The sequence below is a fragment of the Semicossyphus pulcher genome, unplaced genomic scaffold (genome assembly GCF_022749685.1).
Source record: "Semicossyphus pulcher isolate SPU_LCO1_2020_fin unplaced genomic scaffold, fSemPul1.0.p SCAF_8, whole genome shotgun sequence".
Taxonomy (NCBI): domain Eukaryota; kingdom Metazoa; phylum Chordata; class Actinopteri; order Labriformes; family Labridae; genus Semicossyphus; species Semicossyphus pulcher.
In genome coordinates, this window is record NW_027211759.1 from 2,879,272 (window position 1) to 2,899,756 (window position 20,485).

The following is a 20,485-nucleotide window of genomic DNA, read 5'->3' on the forward strand; positions in this document are numbered from 1 at the left end:
ACTGAAACTGACTTTAGTCTTTTAAAAGTTTTTTCTCGTCTATTGTAGGTTAGGATCACAGAGTCATCTTACAAAATAAAAGTCAATGGAGGATTATGAAATCAGTCACATACTGTTCTCTGTAATCTCTATCTTCTCGTTTGCTCTCTCCAAACTCCTCGAAGACTCTAAATCAAGGCTGGTGATTCAGATGCGTCCACTTCAGCGAAGTATAGAAAGCGTCAGGCTTTACAACAGAAACACAGACGTAAATGTGAATCATATCTCCTCCATGTGGGGTTCATGGTCCTCGCTGAGTTGCACACAACACAGATTGGGCTCATTCAGCCCCCCCCTCCTCCCTCTCCACACACACTTATTTAGGCTTCACCCCTCCTCTCTCCCCCCGTCTATTGAGTCAGCCCAGCAGTTTTCTATGAGGGTCATGTTCCTATTTGGAAAGTATTGATTAGAGCGTTTATCCCCTCAATCAGTGTGAGAGAGCCCCCAGGCTCTACACACACAGAGCGAGCGAGCGAGAGAGAGAGAGAGAGAGAGAGAGAGAGAGAGAGAGAGAGAGCGCTCTGTGTGTCACGCCTCTTCAGGAGTTTTTATTCGCATTCTTTAGCTTCTGCACCGAGTCGTGGTTATATATAATTATTATACATTTCTGACGTTCATTTAGTCTAGAAAATGTGAGAAATAATTATTTAATTATTTCATTAGTATTTAATTAATTCAGTGTTCAGAGTCTTTCCTACTTTGTCTCTTGAGTTGCTTTCCTGTTTCTTTTGTGTGCCCTGATCTCATTGTTATCACCTGTGCTGATCAGTCTCACCTGTCCCTGGTTGCCCCCTGTGTATTTAGTCTTTGGCTTCCCCCGTTTCTCTTCGGCTAAGGTAAGACCCGTTAGTAACGAGTAAATCACAAGAAAACGGTTTCTCTTTCTTTAACAGTGCAGCACACAGAAAAGGAAGACGATTATCGCATACCGCCCGGCGCGTTCACCAGTGTCGGCAGAGGCGATATCGTCTCCGACTTTAGCCGATGGGATCTGAGATTGATCACTGTGAAACCTTTGCCAATCCTGTTTCCTCTAATTAATTTTGCCTGGACTCTCACACAGTACGCCTTTGATTTTTGCCTTTTATGTTAAATAAATACCGTTTCTTAGTCTGCATCGACTTCAAACCTGACAGCAAACAAGGAGGGCAGCACACAAGCTCAAAGGCGGGAAAAGAAACAAAGGAAAGAAGTAAAGCAGGAAATGAAGACTGAACAACCCAATACAAAATAAATACACAACTAAAGAATAATTCATAACAGATAATGTGCAAGATATAGACCCATAAACCCAGAGACATTCAGTTCAGTTCAAAAAGACTAATTACTTCAGCAAGTTAAGATAAATATTCACCTGCTCTTACTGTAGCAGAAGGTACAACACATCTCACAGCACATTCTTACCTCCTTTTCTCCTTTTCGTTTTGGACTCTGGCATGTCACAACTTCTCCCCAACTCCTCATAACTTCTGTCACTTTTGTGTACTCTCACACATTCCTAAATGTTGTATATTTGCAATGACACTTGCATAAGTGTGAAAATGTATGTCTGGAACAGTATATGTACACAGGTCTCTCTAGAAGGTCTATCCATATCCATACTATCCATAGATTTTTCTTATAGTTTATGTTATTTGATTTCATTTCAAGTATGTTCACCTGTCCAGTAAGACACGTTCTTTATCCAGGAACCAGATCTAGTTCACATCTCTCTAAAAAGCTAAGAAATTAAAGGTAGCCTGAACACCAAAGACTCAACCGTCATCAACAATATTCCTCCTGTCAATGATCGACATCAAAAACAGGAGTGTGTTGGCTGATGTGTTTGTGTGATCGTACCAGGCAGGAGAAGGAGTCGCTCATGCGGTGCTGCAGAGTGCTTTTCTGTAAAATGGTGAACAGGGCGGCGTGCTCGAAGCGGGACGGACCTGCAGAGATCAGCTCCTCCACGCCCTGACGCTGAGACGGATCCAGACCTGGACGGGAGAAAACGAGGCGTGTTAGAGTTCAGACAAAGATTGCCTGAATGGATAAAACATCAGCTGTAGGTGTTCCTCCTGTCCTCCATCACTCGGAGGCCACACCAGTACTGAAGGGTATTATTGGATGTTAATTGTGCGCTGAAAGTGAATTTAAGGCGCCATTTTTAAGGAGGCAAAATAAAGAGCAAGATGAACAAAAGAAAAGTTGCTGAGCTGAATGACTGCACAGATTCCTGCTCGTGATCCCATCAGCTTCAGAGGTGGCATGTAAATGATTCACAATCATTCACGCCTCTCTGTGAGCTCGGCAGTGAACTGAAGTGTAAACACACACACACACACACACACACACAGATCCGACTACATTGGCAGTGTCAGTTCTCAGTGCGGTGGTTAATAGTTCCCACCTCGGTTGGCTACAGATCCTCTGTGAAGCTGTCAGTACTCTCAGCTGACACTAAACACTCGCCAACATGAGAGGACGACACTGGAAGTGACGCACAGAGACGAAAAACCAGCCAGGAAGGGAGGAGAGAAGCTGCAGCAGGAGACCAGGCATCATTTCTACAGAGATACAAGAATCTCACATTTATAAAGCTGAAGAGTAAAGTTTGCTTCTTTTACTTGAGAAATAAAATATTAGAGCGCTGAATGTCCTCTTTGAATTCATCAGCAAATCCAAATTGTTTGTATTTATGTACCTCAGATCTAGTTACACATATTTGGATTTTTTTGCTGGTTATGAAACAGACTGAAATTAATTCTGATGACTCTGTATGAGCTACAAGCAGACCCGACCATCAGCGACAAGATTGATTATTTCTATAAAGTTATTTTACATGCCTGAAACTGCTGGCGGGGGGGTAGGTGTCAGACGAAGCGATTAACTTCACGTTGCCTTTGTTTACATTTTCCAGAGCAAAGATTTAAGTGAGTGATTCATACGAGAGATATTTTGTTAAAACCCACCACTGAAGCACGTACAGGACAAAATCAGCAAAGAGATAAGAGGTACGGCTTTGTCCACAGGGGGCGCCAAAATCAACACAAACCAAAAGTTCCTCACAGCAGCTTTAACACCTGCAACGTAAATGTTTCTGATCTAAGTCCGTCCACTAAAAAGTTGACCGACAGGCTCAGATTTGTATCCCTGCAGAGATAGACCTTTTGTACGAGCCGTTTCATCGCTCTCTTCATATCCACCAGACTCCATTAGCAAAACCAGTCATTTTCCCTCTCAGAACATACGACTTACTGGTCTACCGCTGCTTCGATGTGTTCGGTTTTTTTTGTGTTATACAAATATTGTGTTGGGTACAAGCTAACCATTTAAACACCAATGACGCAGTATCACTCAAAGAAACTTTGCGATAGAGGCAGCAGTGGACCAGCAGCGTGTGTATTCTGCAAGCTTAAATTTGTGTTTGTTTAAGTGAGGTCTGGTGGCTTTAAGGAGAGCGACGTAACAGCTGATTCTGGTATAAAGAAAGGATCTTACCTGGATTGTTTAAGATTTTTGGGGCACGTAAATGTAACTTTTTTCTTTAATATGCATATATATATATTTAACTGTTATTTCTGTACTTTGATTGCTTTACACAGTTTAATCACTTTTACTGTCTTTGTTATTGTTCTTTTTATCATGTAAAGTGCCTTTGAGTACCTTTTAAAGTGCTATACTAATAAAATATAATATTATTATTATTAAATACTAACAATAGAGAGTTGACAGGAAAGCAGGGAGAAGACGTGCTGAGTAACATGCATTAAAGGCTCCCTGACCAAAGTTAATGTCAGTTGATCCAAAATAAGCTAAAGTGTGTGTTCATAGTAATTTCAGTGCTTGTTGTTGTTACAGTGTTGTAGTTTTTTGCTGATAATGGAGCTCTTCTTGCAGCTTGGCCGCGCAGCGCCCGGAGCAGCAGATGATAACGGGCTTTGGGGTCAGCGTCAAAAGAATCAACAGAGAAATAAAAGAAGCAGAAGAGGCGCAGGGCGTCCCTGCCTGAGCAAACATGGGTTCATTTCCAGTCCTTTCAGGCCTTCCTGTTAATGGCCCCACCAAATGAAAAGCCTAACACTCTCCATTCTGCCTTTATCAGGGGAGTACATTTCGGGATGGGAAGTTTCTGAGTGTGACACATGGCCCCACAAAAGACCAAGGCTCGCTGAAGAATGCCGGCGCAGTTTCCACGCCTGCGACGCCCGCGGCCTCGTGTCCGAGACGAGCATTAGTGATTGCTTTTTATTAACGCTGCCATTTTGTTTTTGTTTGGACGCAGAGGAGCCCGCAAGGACTCTCAGACATTTGTGTTTGTTCCCCCCCTCCTGCCTCCTTTCTTTGACGCTTTTGTCCGAAAGAAAAAAAAAGACAGCAAAAGTGAAATCTCCACAATCAACATCCAATCGACGCTCCGCTCCTTTTCTTCCCGACTCCTTTTCTTCTGAGTCCGGCTGCCCTTTGGCTCCTGTCCTGGCCTGCTTTCCCTCTGTCTAATTCCGATGTAGGTCATTTTACATTCGTTACCTCCGAAACACGGGATTGTCCTTAATGTAATTTGGAGAAAAGACGGGGAGTGAAGGAGGCGACTCTAAAGAAAACGAGACAAAGAGATATAGATTAGCGCTGATAATAAGAGGAGGGGGAGGAGGGGGAGTATTGATTGGGGGACAGCGGAGGAGTGATGTTGATCCGTGTCGAGTCCAACTTTCAGCTATCATCTACGGGGGGGTGGGGTGTTAAAGGGGGGCGTGTGTGTGTGAATGAGTGTGTGTGACAGAAAATATGGATGGATGTCAGTGCTCCTGGCACAGATGGTCCAGACTGTCTGCAGGTTTCTCCACTTTGTGTTTCTCAAACTGTTTCTCATCAGTCACAACGACTGACCTCAGCACCAACATGAGAGGTACGGCAGAGGGAGGAAAATAAAGGTTGTAAACGCATTCAGTGGGAAAAAATAAATCATAATAAGTGCTTTGATTGCATTAAAACCATGAAGATTATAATTTTAAACTTGATTAATGGTTGTGCAAAGACACATGTAGACATCTTTACGGGGTATTGTGAGTTACGGGTGTTATGGGTAACTGGAAGCCCTGCACAGCTTAAACAAGCTGACATGTGATCCACATTCTTGTCTGTGAAACGGGGGACCGATTTGATGGAATAAGACGCTGCATAAAGAGACAAAGACAGCAGGGACTGTAAGCAGAGAGCTTGACTTGTGACCTCTCACCTTAAACCTCATCCACTGGATTAATGCACAATTCTCACTCATATTTTCAGAGTTATTGGATTCATTTTACCTGTAAAAGTGTGCTAATCTGCAAAAATAAAGTATATAAAATATTTTTGAATTTGCAGTAATTAAAACACGTTCACCAAAATGCTTTTAAAGATCTTGCTATCACATCTCTGGGCTGTCATTAAGGAATCGAGTACCGTAAAATTCAGTGTATAAGACGCACTTTTAATACTTTTTTTTCCAACTAAAAACTGGGCTGCGTCCTAAATACCGGTGCGACCAATACACCTTTGTAAAATGCACAGAGAGGGATTTTGTGGTGCCACAGTATTTGACCTGGATGATGGCGATACAATCTAGCTAAAGCTTCGTCACGGATCGTCAGTGCAGCCGCCATTCTCACAACAATCCAGGTTACCGTAGGCTGAGCTCAGATACCGCACCGGGAGCTAGCAGGATTACAAACTCGACATGGTGAAAACAGATGGTAGGCTGTCATTTGAATGTGTTTAAATTTAATTAAATCACTTGTACACGTTTTTATGAAAAAATATCATAGAAAACTTCTTTTCTATCTGGGATACCCCTAAAAACAGACTGTGTCTTATATTCCAGATTTTACGGTAATTATTGCACCTTAGAGGGGAATTACGGTATTTTTTAACCTGAGCCTTTTTTTGTTTACATTTTGATGTGTAGTTAGCCGGTCGGTTCAAACCGATTTGGAATTGGTCAGGTAGATTGTTTCATCCAACAGTCGGGAAACAGGCTGTAGTGGCTGCAACGCCGTCCTTGTCGGCAGATGTTCCTGCTACGTCCACTACAAGTTTTTGTCACTGACAGGGATTGTTAGTCTAAGTGTCTGACAACATTACAGAAAAGATACCTTCAGAGAAAGTCCTTTACTTTAAAGGTAAGATATTTTATTTTAACCAGAAACTTTTTTCCAAACAGAAACACCAAAGTTTCACCACATCATTAAATTAACCGGCCCAAGAACTGCCATGTTCCACCAGGTAAGCTTGAGAGGACAAATAAAATATGTTGGTGTGAAGTTAGAAAGAAGTGAGCTTACCATATCAACATAGCCCGCTGCTCACCTTATCTCCTCAGGCTACGTTAGCATAGCACTCACGGATATGGCAAAAATGTCAAGAGGTGTTGTGGGTAATGTAGGCGCCAGGTTTTAACAAGGAAGGAGTTGAAAGACAACATTTGTTTCAATTTTTACATCTGAAGTCAGACGAGTGCAGTGCTGAATCGGTAAAATAAAATGAATGTAAAATATCTGACAGCTTCACGTGGTTCATATATGATATGTTTGTGTCATATTTACAACATGTGTGAGGATGTGTGAGTGAGTGTTAAAGGGTTTGTGTGTGTGATGAGGTGGGGCGGGTGGGGGTAGTTTTCTGCGCTCAATCTCTCCATATCCATCTTGTCTGAGCTGCATTGGTATCATCACAGCAACAGTCACATCTATGTGACATGCTGCTCTGAGAGGTGGTGGCGGCCGCTGATGGCAGGTTATTGATGCAGACGAAGAGGAGGAGGAGGAAGGAGAGCGTTTCAGTTTCAGGTGCACCGGGCTGAGAGATGTGACTTGATCTGCCTGTCGGAGCGTGGCAGCGGGGACGGTGATGATGTCAGGGCGGTAAGAGACGGAAACGCAGACAGACAAGTCCATCAGTCCGCGTCTGACTGAGCGAGGCTTCGGAGCGCGGAGCGCAAACAATCCCAACTCTGAGAAAAGTTTGAGAAAAGCACACGAACGCTTCCCCAGCTGTTCTGCTGCGTTTGAGGACGCAGCTGAAACCATGTGAGGTTAAGATAAATGGACATTTGGACGTCTCTCCTCAGGATCGTCCTCGTTGTCAAACTGACCACCTGCTTCCTCAAAAAACACAACTGACAAGTGTAAACACCCCGAAAGATGACTTCAGGGGCGAGTCTCGACCCCGAACAGGCCGCTGTGTTCATACCGAGGATGGGCGTCAAAGTCTGTGTAATAAAAGTAGATCTCAGGTCAAAGGTCAGAGCCAAACCTCTGATGATTTCCACTGGTTTGGACTTTTGTTTGAGCGCTGGTCCATTTGAGTTTTGTTTATGTGAACTACTGGCTGCAAAGAACAAGAAGGAGGTGACAGGAAGTGATGTCTGCTGGAGTTTCTCTAACAAACTCACACCTCTGTTCGTCCTTCTTTTGAGTTTTCACTTCAGAGCTGAGAAAGAAAGGCTGCTGACATCTGCTCACAGAGCTGTACGGTTTCTCCTCAAACTACATCCCGAGGAAGGACTGAAAGGACTCTCCAGTTTTCCATCAATAATGTCTCTTTTCTTTTATAGATTGCCTCTTTTCATCTCCTTCTCTTTTGATTCCTCAAGTAAATTCTTGAAATGCAAGTTCCAAGTCCCCTGTTCTTGTGATCACAGTAGCTTGTAAGATCTAGCAGCAATAACCTGTAGTAAGTGTGCATGTGCTAAGCATTGTTACTGACACATATTTACACAGGATAAATCCTTTTTTTTCACGCAGTCTCATTGATTGGTGTTGACAGTTCTCTGTTGCACCAGTAAACGCAGCCAACAGTGATTAGGTTTGCAAAACATGCAGGTTTTAGCGCTCATTCTGAAAGACAGAATTCCAACTAATCCTGCTATTCAAAATATTCCTGTTTTAGCAGTGCTGGTTTCGCTCAGCGGTTAAAGCCCATGCTCCAAGCATAAAGTGGAGCTGACACTTTTCAATGGAAATTCGATACATCTGGTGAAATATTTGTAGTTCGAACAGTAATGATGTGATCGAAATCAGAAGTGAAGCGCAGCAGATAACGCTCACCCACCAACAAATCAGCAACCTGCTGTCCAGAGTCCCGGAGTGCTTCACCTTTAAAGTAATGTGCCTTGCATTCCAACAGATGGCGATAATACGCCGCCTGCTACAAACCAATGGAGGAAACTAACGAGCCAAGCCGTTATTAAAGGGCCAGTTCCCCAATTTTCAACATCAGTCCTATCATGCTATTACGAGGAGCTAATGCTATTATGGTCTCTCTGTGCCTTTGGAGGACGCCATCTGCTTCTCCAAGGGGCCCTGGAAAACCTGGGAGCTTGCTGAACTACACTTCCTCAATCTAGGACGCCGCCTCCGATGTCATGTCTCGTTTCAAAATCGTCAGGTTTGAAATGTAGACTGCAGACCTGAAGATTTTTGAACGATCCACCGGTATATTCTCGTCGTATTTCGGATTCTGTCCCGCTCTGAGCCGTTGCCTGCAGCGAAACGGAAGTATTTCACTCCAGCATCTCTCGATCCTTTAAGAGGGATGGGCGCAATGCATGCTGGGTGTTGTAGGAATGTAGAACGGGCGAAACCACGAGTTGTTTGTACAACTTTCTCCACAGCTATGGCACCAATTTCACATATCGATTACAGAGAACACCAGTGGCTTTTTTCCAGGTACGAATTGCTCCTTTAACATTTTCTGCTTTAACTTATTCTTGTTCTGCTCCAGGGCCGAAACTGGAGCTAACTTCGGGGCTAACATTTATACACACCAGCAGCATGGAAGACATGGGAGCGCAGCTCGAGTCTTCACATAACTCGTGCACACACACTTCTGCTCTCTCTCTCTCTCGCTCTACCACCCGACGCTCACGCTCAGGTCTTCCCAAAACAGAGCTACGCTTCTAGTGTAGGACGGTGCTACAGCACTGATCATCTCAGGCGGTTGTCCAGAGAAGATTCGTGCCCATAAATTTATGACTTTATTTTCACCACAAATTTGCCATATTTTCCTGGCAAATTCACGACTAACGACGAACTAACCTCCTATTTCCTACAACCCACCTATAATCATGCTGGCTTTCTAGTAAGATCTGCTTTCAAATCTTCTGCAACAATATTTTCTTTATCAGATTCATTTCAGATAGCTATATAAATCATGACATGCAGAGCTAACTTGGTAATTACCTCTCACTGCCCAGCCATGCTCGGTTAAAAAGGGGAAGAATGTGCAAGTTGTTTTATTCATTCGTGATTTATTCTCATCGTGTCAGCGTACCATTCAAACACACAATCCCCAAAAAGAAGAGCGAGATCTATAAGCAGCCACCATTCATAATAATAAGATGTGTAACTCTGCGTCCTGGGAGGTGAGCTCCTTCATGGCTCCTGTTTGCAGCGTCGGCCTTCTTGCTGTCGGCTGAGCAGAACTGTACGGCTAATCTTTAAAGGAATAAAGTGAGAGGACATTAATGTGAGTTAACACGGCTTTCTGTTGAGCGTTAACACGTAGAGATAGCCACTGAAAGACTTTGTTTAATGTGTGAAACATGATTAAAACCAAAGAGAGCAGAAAGAGCTTTACCTGTTTGAACTGTGTTTTAATATTTCATCCTCAGATCTGCAGCGCCTAAATGGAAACACAGCTTCATTCAGTGACATTTCATCGTGTTTTCATCCGTGGTATTAAAAGAAACTTAAATGTTAAATGAATAGAGAGCTGCATTCAAACTCACGCATTGACTCGGGCAGCCATTGTCTCTCCTTCTCTGTCGCTGCTGCAGCTTCTTTTTTCTGGAAATGTGCTCGTGCTCGCTGTGGGCACGTTTTCCAACTTCTAACTCCGGAGGGGTGAAGTAGAGCGACCTCTTTTTTCCCTCGCAAGTTGCCATGGAAATTCGTAGTATCAGCGCTACATTGATGATTGCTTTTTATAGTCTTAACGGACGCACACTCAGAGCTGATTGAACGGACTCAGATCAGCTGTTGTGGAAGCGTGCGAGGGTTCAGCAGCTCAGAGTTCAGGGTTTCAGCTCAGTGAGTGTGTGTGTGTGTGTGTGTGTGTGTGTCTAACATGACTTTCACTTGTGCACAGCTTCATTATCTGCTCTCACACACCGGTCGATAACATCTGACGCCGCCGTGCGCTCGCTCTTTGTGCTCCGAGATGCTTCCAAAGACACGCAGCTGAAAACAGTCCTGAACCGGAGACGCACAAAGGAGACGCGGCGTCCCTGCTCTCATTGTCTCACCTGTTCACTCCACGTTATTAACCTTCAAACAGAGGAGGAGAATAGCTCGTTTGTGTTAGAAAACGCAGCTATTTTCATGAAGTCAAGACAGCAGAGGGATGATTTTATTAATGCTAAATAACCCGTGTGTGTGTGTGAGTGCTCCTCAGTGTGTACACATGCAGTCATTAGTGTTTTTTAACCTCTACATCTTTTTTTAAATTAATATCGGCTGCAGGGCGAGCACAAACCAACACGCAGGTTCACAAGCACGATCATTACTAAAGCAAGAATGACTGTCTGCCAAGCCCACACACACACACACACACACACACACACACACACACACACACACACACACACACACACGGAGCGGCACTTAGCACCCAGTTAAGAGCTATTTCAGGGACACCTTCTATTTCCTCCTGCAAACAGCGTGTCAGCACCTCTCGCCATTAACGCTTCAATCTGTTCCATTAAACGCTAACGAGCGGCGGCAAGAACGGGCCGCCGCCGCACCAATTTACACAAATATAGCCGTAATCAGCTCCCAGTGTGACGCTCCTCATGTCACAATGCCGGGGCCAGGAGGAGGCGGCCGGCAAAATGCAAGACAGTGTCCTCAACACACACGCAGATAATGAATGAAATGATGTGTAGGTGAACGGGAGGAAGAGAAGAAAGAGAAACAACAGGATGCAAAAAGAAAATACAAAGAAACATTTGGAGGAAAGAAAGGACGAAGGAAGAGAGAGGGAGAAGGGAGGACAGAGTAAACGAGACAATAAGGAAAGAAGAAGCAAACTGGAAAGAAAGACTTTGGGGGGAAAGGATGAATGGAAAACGAGAGGAAGAATTAGTTAAAAACAGGAGGAAATAAATAAATTAAAGGAAAAGAAGCCGATGAAAAATAAAGATAATACAAAAGAAAACAGGAAATACAAGAAGAGAGGAGGGAGGAATAGAAGAATAAAGATGGGCAGGTAGATTGGAGGAAAAGAATTAGAAAGGAGAGAAGGAAGGACACGACGGAGGGGAGGAAAAGGAAACAACAGGAAGTGCATGTCAGAAAGAATGAGGGGAAGAAGGGAGGAAAGAGTGAAGTAAAAAAGAAGAAGAAAGAATCAAAAAGATGTGAAGGTATTGAAGCAAATTAGAATAACAAACATATTTGAAAGAAAAACAAGGGAGGAACCAGGGGAAGGAGGGAGGAGAGAGTGAAAGAGAGAAGTAAAAAGGAAAGTAAAAAGGAAAGAAAGTGGGGAAATGGAAATACAAAAAATGCTGAGACGAAAGAACAAATAAGGAGAAAACAGAAGTGAAAAAAGAAGTAAAGACACAGAATGAATGGAAGAATAAGGAAATAACCAAAGAATACAAGAAGTACAAGAAGACAGGAAAGAAATGGAGGTACAAAGAAAGACGCAGATGGAGGAGAAGAGAAGGAAGGATGAGTCACAGAAAGGAAATGAAGACGGTAAAAGAACAGGAACTAAAGGCGGTGAAAGGACAGAACGGAGGGATGTGAAAAATGACTGAAGTGGCGCTTTACAATCTCGCCTTTCATCCGCACTTTCCACGTAGCGTGACAGGATTCATACCTCTGTTTATCTGTACGTTTCTTTGCGTTATTATGTGATTACACACGAAGCCTTTCTTAGCAACATTTATCTTTCCTCAATGGCGAATTTCTGAATAAAGAAGCCTGCGCGCGGTGTGTAAAAGAAAAGAGACTGTTGTAGTGTCTTTGGCCTTTTATCCCTTTCTTCCGCACATGTTTCGCCTCTCTCACAGCAGTGAAACCTGCACGCTGTTCACCTGCTTCGATCTGCCTCCTACTGTGTGTGTGCGGACCTGCAACCAATCAACACTCTGCAAACAAATAAAGAGAAACCCTCCTAAGCGTAGTGAGATCTGTCGGTGTGTCGGTCTGTATTAAAGGACAGTTACGCTCCTTTTAATCCAGGGTTCATTAAAACACTATTGGACAGATTGGAGTAAAGAGACATTTGAAAAAAGGGGGCAGGAAAATAAAATAAGTTAAAGTAGCTGTAGTGAACATTTTATTTTTATTTATTTAATAGTTGAATTTATGCTTGTTTTTTCACTGACAGGCTCAGATATGTTATTCTTAGTGTCTGACAACATAACAGAAAGGATCCGTACAGAGATAGACCTTTTTCTCAACTAAAAACATCACTTTCTTCAAAGCCACCAGACTCCATTGACAGAAATAGCAATTTTACCTTGCAAGATACAGGAGTCGTTGCTCTACTGCTGTAGTTAGTTCAGCTACTTTGTCTGTGTCATTGAGCGATTTCAGTGTTGTTGATGGTTAGTTCAGATCCAATAACAACACACAATAATAGAAAACGCTAACCAATGGAGGCAGCGGTACACCAGCAACTCCTTTCTTTAATGTTATCAGACATTTAGAATAACACATTTAGCCTGTCAGTAGAAAAATAAGCACTTTCAGAGGGAAAACTTTGATCTGGAGCATTTGCCCCGAAGGATTACGCTGCAGCACGTTTAGCAGCTGAAAGCAGAAGCAATCTACTTGAGCAACTCTTATACCTAGAAGTCATTTAGATCAAGAAAAGGCTGATGTTTAAAAATACAGCCTCGGAAACCACTGACAAGCAGAACCTACTGATGGGCGACGCTGGTTTCTGTAATCCTCCTCTGCAGTTTGTGGTTTTGTTCTGCGGCGGTGGGACCGGTTTGTAGGACTGTCCGGTGGCTCGGTACATGGCCTGGACCCACAGCATGCGGTCCTGCTCGTCGTCGCAGGCAAACATGACCAGGTCGCCCTCCTTCACGGCGTTAAAGAACACCCGGCCGCCCTGCAGACCTGAGGAGGGGAATTAAGGAGGAAATAAAATTGTATTATAAAAAGGATTAAATGTCATTTGTTTAATGTTCTTTGTGTCTAAACAGTTTGCATTACTTCCTGTGGGATGCTCAGTGATTGGCCGATGGGACGTCTGCGGCGCTCACCTTCATCATATCTACTCTGCAAGGACACTGGGCTGAAAGGGATGAGAACGCTGTGACCTTAATCGTCGTGATGGATCTAACTACAGTCGGTCTCTTGGCCCTGCAGCTGATCTCAGAGCTTCTTTTCCCACAGCGCCAACTGAAGTTACATCGGCAGTCGTGCACAGATACGGTATTCCTAATTTTAACACACTGCTGGTAGTTTTTAACAGTTTATCATAATTTAAAAGAATTTCAGAGTGAGTCTGGAGGTGTGGAGTCAGACAAAGAAGATCCTGTGATCTCACTCATTAGAATAACATGTTTAAAAAGATGATCATTTTACAGCAGTGACTCTTTCATCTCCTACCCAAGCACTCTGTGGGTTCTGACGTGTGTGTTGTGTATGTTTGTGAAGCCCTGGGTGAGGGCGTCAGACACACAGATCAGGTGTGCGTGTGTGTGTGTGTGTGTGAGTACCTGGCTGAGGGTCGCAGTAGTCCACCGTGTAGCCCTCCAGCTGCATCAGCTCCTGAGGCTCGGCCTTCTTCTCTCTGTAGCTGCACATGGCGAACGTGTACTGACTCACCTGCGGGGCAAACACACACACTGATGAACCGCAGGTACAGCACAGTCTTAATACACACAGGTGGATCTTTGCTTCTCTGCAGCAGGACCACAGGCCAGGTCTTTGTGTGCGCCTCAGATCCAGTTTGACTTTGGGTCCATTTACACCTGTTATCTAAATGTTACCTGTGTCTGGACAGCTTTAAGGAGTAAGTTCATGTTTTAACTGATGCAGAAGTTCGAGTCAGATCTGTTTATTAAAATCAGTCGCTTGCTCTTCTTTTGCTTCTAAAGCTCAGTTCTTCTTTCCCAACGTGCTGCCTCACGTCATCACCGCTCACCTGAACAAGAACAAAATATCTTCTTTTCCAGCGTTTCCAGACTCTCTGTCCGACAGCGTACAGGTGCCTGAAACACAGAGAGCAACATGACGTCAACTGGAGCTGGAGTTTTTACCCATTGTTGGTGTTGTTGTCTTTGTTACGGGAACATTCTCATCACTGGAGATGCTCAGCGTTGACAAATAAGCCTCAAAGCCTTTCAGACAAACGGAGCAAGTTGGAACAAACAAACATAAATATTCTGAAAGTGCTGTGCAGCTCTTGCAGAGTAAAACTCAAGCCCTCTGAAAGCACTTACAAGGTGCCAAATCCATCACTCATTAACTCTTCACTCTCCAATGATGTGCTGCTTACATGCTTAGACTGTCTGAAGAGGCTGACTCGGACTTTAAGGAAAGAGTAAGAGACATTTTCTTCACTATTTTCTCACAAATTAAACTAAATTAAGAAGACAAACTGATAATTAAATAGACCATCATCACCACCACTTATGTATTAAGGAAATCACATCGCAGCTCCCCAGCAGACTGCAGCATCAAACAGAACACACGCCACCACAGACTGATCAAACATCTGCAGCATCTTCCTGCAGACGTCTGGAGATCTGAGCCTCCTGTTTGTAGAGCGCGTCTGTGTTAAGGGACCAGTCCAACTTGTTATCCAGGTGTACACCTTAATATAGGTTGGCACCACCTCGATGTCCACCCCACAAGTGTTCACTGGCTGAAGAGGGGGCTTGGACCCTCTTGAGAATATGTGGTTTGACGGAGGTCAAATACAAAATATATTTATTTATTTAATGTATTTAGGATCCCCGTTAGTTCTTACAGCTGTAACCACTTTTGTTCCCGGGGTCCATACAGAAGAGAACAAGACAAAACATTCAAGATAACACAGCAGACAAAAAAACACAAAGTAATACAAGACAAAAAACTTATTTGAGTTTACCTTTACGTTAATCAGTCCTTCAAGAATTTTCAACATTCACATACAAAACGTCACATTCACACTAAACTGATTCTTATTTAATAATAATAATAATTAAGCGTTTCTTAATCTCTTTTTAAACCGGTTCTTATTCGTAATCTGGGATCAATTTAGAGAGCATTCGATTCAGGCAGAGGTGGGCGCTGGTTCGGCTCGGTTGGTAGAGCGGGCGCCACATGTGCAGAGGCTGCCGTCCTCGTTGCACTGATCGCAGGTTCGACTCCCGATCTGCCGATCCATTTGGTGCATGTAATCTCCCGCTCTCTACTCCCTACATCTCCTGTCTCACTTCAGCTGTCCTGTATAATAAGGCGAGAAGCCAGAAAAATTATCTTTAAAAAATAAATAAAAAGAATAAGGCAGAGGTAACATGAAGCGCCCATGAAGACACGTCTGCTGTCATAATTATCATCAGCTGTGAGGAGGGGTCTGCAGGTTTTCTTGAGGTACAAATGTTTCTTATGAAGTGGACCAGGCTACACGCACGTCTCTCTCCCGCCCTCATGCATGGCAGCAGTGCATGCAGCCCGACCTCACTGAGCAGTGAAGAGCCAGGAAAGGTGAAGGTGCAGGAACTGACAATAAGACGGATCAAACAACAGACAATAATAACGATTAAAAGCTAGACTTGATCTCCCTCCTGAGGACATGAAGGAGCAGCTAATCCGTGACAATGTGGTGTTTAACTTTAAGCTACAAATGACAGAGTAATAATAAACAAAGAGCAGAGTGATTATACATTTCATTTAAAGATAGACCTTTATTAACCTGAAGGAAATTCTAGTGCAAGATTACAGTACAAAAGAAGAGCACAAATATAAGTGAAATATAAAGTGTATATATTGGAGCTAGACCCAGCAGCCCTCAGGATGCTTATTGTTAGGCTTTGCTTTGGGCCATCACAAGATGATGACGTCCGCGTCTCAATGACCGCTTCACTGAAAGATGCTTTTGGCCACAAGATGTCGATGCACATTTGAGAGCACTGCAAGGGATGTGCACTTTAACCGGATAAGGGACCATTAAGACTTTTAACCAGTTAACACCAATTAAATGGTTAAATAAATATATATATTTTTATGAACATATACATTTGTGAAACACGTTTTGTTGAGCAGCAAAATTTAACAAGAAAAAAAAGTGTGTGTGGGACTATTTAACCCGAGACGACGATGGCGGCGGTACAAGCACAATGCGAAGCAAACATCCACAAGCATCCCGCCCGGCGGCTCCAGCGAGAGTTTCTCAACCATTGTTATTCACTGCGGGAGAGACGAGCCGCCAAAGACAGACCTGAGGAAGTCACTGCCGCGGAGGATTCATCGTGTGTCTTCTGTTTGTGTTCTCATTTTGATCTTGTTGTTTAACCTGTTATTATCCGTTCAGGGTGCCGGTTAACCGATCCAAAAAACATTTCTAAATGCACATTCATAGTTACTACAGCTGCATAAATAGTCTTAAAGGTCTGACACTTGGCAGGGAGTTTCCTGAAACGTATGGGAACGTAACAAAATGAGATTTAGGATGATATTGTATTTTAAAATATTACCCACAACACTATAAAAAGACAAAAAAACGACGAAATTCTCATCAAAAATGATGATTGTTCAGCACATTGTGTTAAATATCATTGTCTCACATGTTTGTAAAAAAACACCCAAGTTTATAAGCTTCAATTTGAGTCCGAGATGACCTTCCTGTCTTCATAACGACTCCTGCTGTGACCACAATGCTTCATTGTCCCTTAAATCAAACAGAACAGACGCGACAGTGACCGGCGGTGCAGCTGAGGGACAGCAGAACTGTTGCATCCAGCAACATTATATTTGGGTTACATGCAAAGAGACGGTGCCTCATACAATAACATTAGTACAATAAGTTACTTACAAAGTTAAGCTGAGTAGAAAGTAGAGATGGCACTTACGTTGCATCAGATGATGCAGTACAGAGCAGGATATTAAACCGTATTGTACATGACAGTAATAATAAGTAATAATGCACATGGCACTAATACGCAGAATGGATTTATGTGCATTACTTTATTCTGTGTAGATGTTATGGAGTGCAAAGCACACTTTGTGAAGATATCAGGATGTGAAGACGTTCAGGCTGCAGCCCGGGCGTCTGCTCTGTCGAGAGTCTTCAGGATCCGTTTAAAAGCTCCTTGATTCACCATATTCTTCTGTCACAACACCACATTACGGCGTTATTACTCCCCCAGCTGTGAGCACCATCACCACATTAACCCCCCACCCCCCCCACATATGAAGCTAGAAGGAGAAAGTAATGAGTCCTGCGCTGAGAGAGGCCGTGACACAGGCAGCAGCTCGTTGAGGAAAATGGAAGAATGACCAGTGTGGCCTCTCGATCAATGGCTGCTCCCGGGCCTCCTGAAGCGTGGGATACAGGCAAGTGCAAGTGAGGAAAATCAATCGATGGCGAGACCTCTTTCTTCAGCCCTGCCGCCCGCCCTTAAAGAAAAGGCCTCCAGTCAAGGCTGCGGCGCGTCTGGACAGAGAATCTGGGCCACGGCGGGTTAACATGTGGCACCGCTCGCCGGCCACTTGTGAAAATTATTTGGCCGTCTGTCCTCCTGCAGGGTTTCAAACATCCATTCAGCCGCACGCCGCCACGCTGATGGACCGCACACGCCAAAGAGTTCACTGCAGGCATTTAACAGTCCTCGCTGCAAAAAAACATCCATCTTTAACTGGTCATTTAGCCGCATATTCACTCTTTATGGGAGAGAGAGGAGACATTATAAAGAGTGCTTTCTATTAGTCCAAGAAGTGACCAGAGAGCCTGGAAGATCACTGCATCATAAACACAGAGAATAACCGGTGTGATCTGATCACAACACGGGCTGATGGAAGTTTTTGGTGATTATGTGAAGAAAAAGATGCAACATTATTAAAATAACACTTTAAATTGGCCGTAACAAAGAGTACTTTCTTCTCTTCAATTGATTTCCACCTAACTTTATGTTCCAAGGTATAAAAAGGTCGATCCTTCACCTGCTTCAAATAAAAAAAGTTAACGTGACGTGTGCAGAAGAATTTCTACTCATTTTATTAAACGTTTTTACCGTTCGGATCTTTTTGAAACATCATGAATGATTTTCACGAGTTTTATGCTCCCAGGTTTATTTGAAGTAAAGAAAAGATGCATTTTGCACACATCATTTCATTCTCTTTTTGTTATCTTTTATCTTGGATGGATTTTAACACCTTATATTTTTCTTCAGTGTCATTTATCGTCTCACCACATCAGCAGATCATCTTTATCTGCTTAAAGAACCTTTTTAGTGACCGAGGTGTTTCCACTGCGGAGGAGAGCGTGCGAACATCTGCAGAAACATCTCGTCTACACATGAAAGGTTTTATCGTTCTTCCTTCTCTGTCACAGGAAAACAGATCCGTCTGAAACGATTTTCACCAGGTTTCACGCTCCCAGGCATCAAAGATGTTCCTTGTTTTTGTTCCTTGATGCTTTTTTAAGCTTATCTGAGGTAAAGAAAAGATGCATTCTTGCACACATATTAATTACATCTTAATTTTTGCACCGTGTTTAGTCTTGGGTGGATTTAATCTCTTGTTTATATTACCAGACATCACAGTGTCATTTATCAGCAGATCATCTTCATCTGTTTAAAGAAGCTTTTAGTGACCGAGGTGTTTCCACTGTGGAGGAGAGAGCGCGAACAATCTTCTGAGTTACTTCATATATATATCATCATATCATAAATGAGATCAAAATTACTAAATGTTTTGGGGTTTTTAGATGTGAGAATCCCTGACTTCATTGTGTCCTCTCTTAAAGATGTTTTTCTGCGGTGCTGTTTTGCTTCTTGTTTATAAACTGATGATAATTAAAATCATGTTCAGTTTTCTCTTCCACGTTGGTCGCAGTTAAATGAGTTCACCTTCAGAATGGGTCAGAAATAAACCATCAGAGCCTCCATGCTGCTCACGCTGAGCAGCTTTCTGCACTGTCGTCTTCATGCAACAAGGAAACATTTAATCAGAACAAAAAACCTGTTTGTGCACTTTTTCTCTCCAAGTCTTCCTGCAGCTGTCGGCCTTTCAAAGATAAAATACTCGATGCAGTCGCCACAGTTGACGGGATGTTGTGTCTCTTTAAAACAGACAAAAAGAAACATGAACGACGTCTTCAGCGTGTTCACTTCCTTTTCATGTTTTCTCTTTTGCATCGTGACCCCGGTGAAAAACAAATCACACAAATAAACTATTTTCAGCAAAGCATTTTCAGTTTGATCTTTTTTTCCTGCTTTTTCAGTATAGTCTTTTCTTTTTATCTCACTGACCCGTGTGAGTCTTTTTAGTGAAACATGTTAAATGCTTGCAGACCCTGCCTCGCCTGTGTTAGTCTTTCCATCAAAGATTCAACGAGAAAAAAGCATCAGACACGTAAAAATAAAAACAGGTGCATCACAGATCGTGTGTGTAAGAAATGAGGACTGGCAGAGAGCTGGTTTCTGAGCTCTGCAGAGTTCACAGAAGATGAACACTGACCCCTTGTGGACATTGTTGGAAACTACACCCAGTATTTATCCGTCTGTCTTTAGTCTCTCTCATCTCATTGCTCAGTGTATTACAGAGTGTGAGGGGAAACTGAAGGCGACACAGAGGCTTCCAGGAGGCTTCTGTTCTCCTGTTGGAAATCCAGAGCTGTTTGTTGGCCCACAAACTAAACCATGAGTGCACTCACACACTTCTCCTGACAAACAGCAAGCAAATGAACTGCAGTGCATGAAGGGAAAAGTTGTCCAGTTACACTATCACTACCACGATCCATGCTGCGCGTAAGGAGGGGATGAGATTGCAAAGAGGGGGCTGGGTGAGACTCCGTGTCATGTGGGGGATGGAGGTGGGGCCCACATGACACTGGACTTGTCTGTTCACATTGCACGCCGTTTCTAAATGTTATATTGTTATATGTTTGCACTTACTATCATCCTGCATATACCTGCACATCTGTACAGCTCTTACATTACACCTGTTGTACATGTTCTCTTCTTTATTGTCCACCTGACAGTAGGAGAACTGCTGTCTACTTTAATTCTGCTTCTGTGTTCACTGTTTTTGCACCAAAAACATCAAACCAAAATTTCTGGTGTGTGCAAACCTATTTGGCAACAAACCTGATCCTGATTCTGGTTTAACTTGTAATTCCTCCGTCTGCATGAAATGCAAAGGCACAAGAAAGAAAGCTGCATGGGACGGAGCAAAGTTGAGTATGACTACCCAATAAGGGAGAGTCCAAATCTGTAAGTAGAGTACTGAACCTTTCACACATTATCATTATA

At 43.2% G+C, this 20,485-nt stretch overlaps 1 protein-coding gene across 6 annotated transcripts in view; it reads right to left on the bottom strand.

Moving 5' to 3' along the window:
* cadps2 (Ca++-dependent secretion activator 2) overlaps nucleotides 1-20,485 on the bottom strand; it is a 190,534-nt gene that overhangs the window by 68,751 nt on the left and 101,298 nt on the right. For 3 of the 6 annotated variants that reach the window (XM_069685872.1, XM_069685873.1, XM_069685870.1), the window contains exons 9-13: nucleotides 14,173-14,239; nucleotides 13,745-13,853; nucleotides 12,935-13,139; nucleotides 3,636-3,640; nucleotides 1,882-2,018 (exon numbers count right to left, since the gene is read on the bottom strand). In XM_069685872.1, coding sequence (XP_069541973.1) covers nucleotides 1,882-2,018; nucleotides 3,636-3,640; nucleotides 12,935-13,139; nucleotides 13,745-13,853; nucleotides 14,173-14,239 — 523 coding nt within the window. Of the gene's footprint in view, nucleotides 1-1,881; nucleotides 2,019-3,635; nucleotides 3,641-12,929; nucleotides 13,140-13,744; nucleotides 13,854-14,172; nucleotides 14,240-20,485 lie in introns of all 6 variants that reach the window. The other 3 variants (XM_069685871.1, XM_069685869.1, XM_069685875.1) reach the window with 2 other exon arrangements.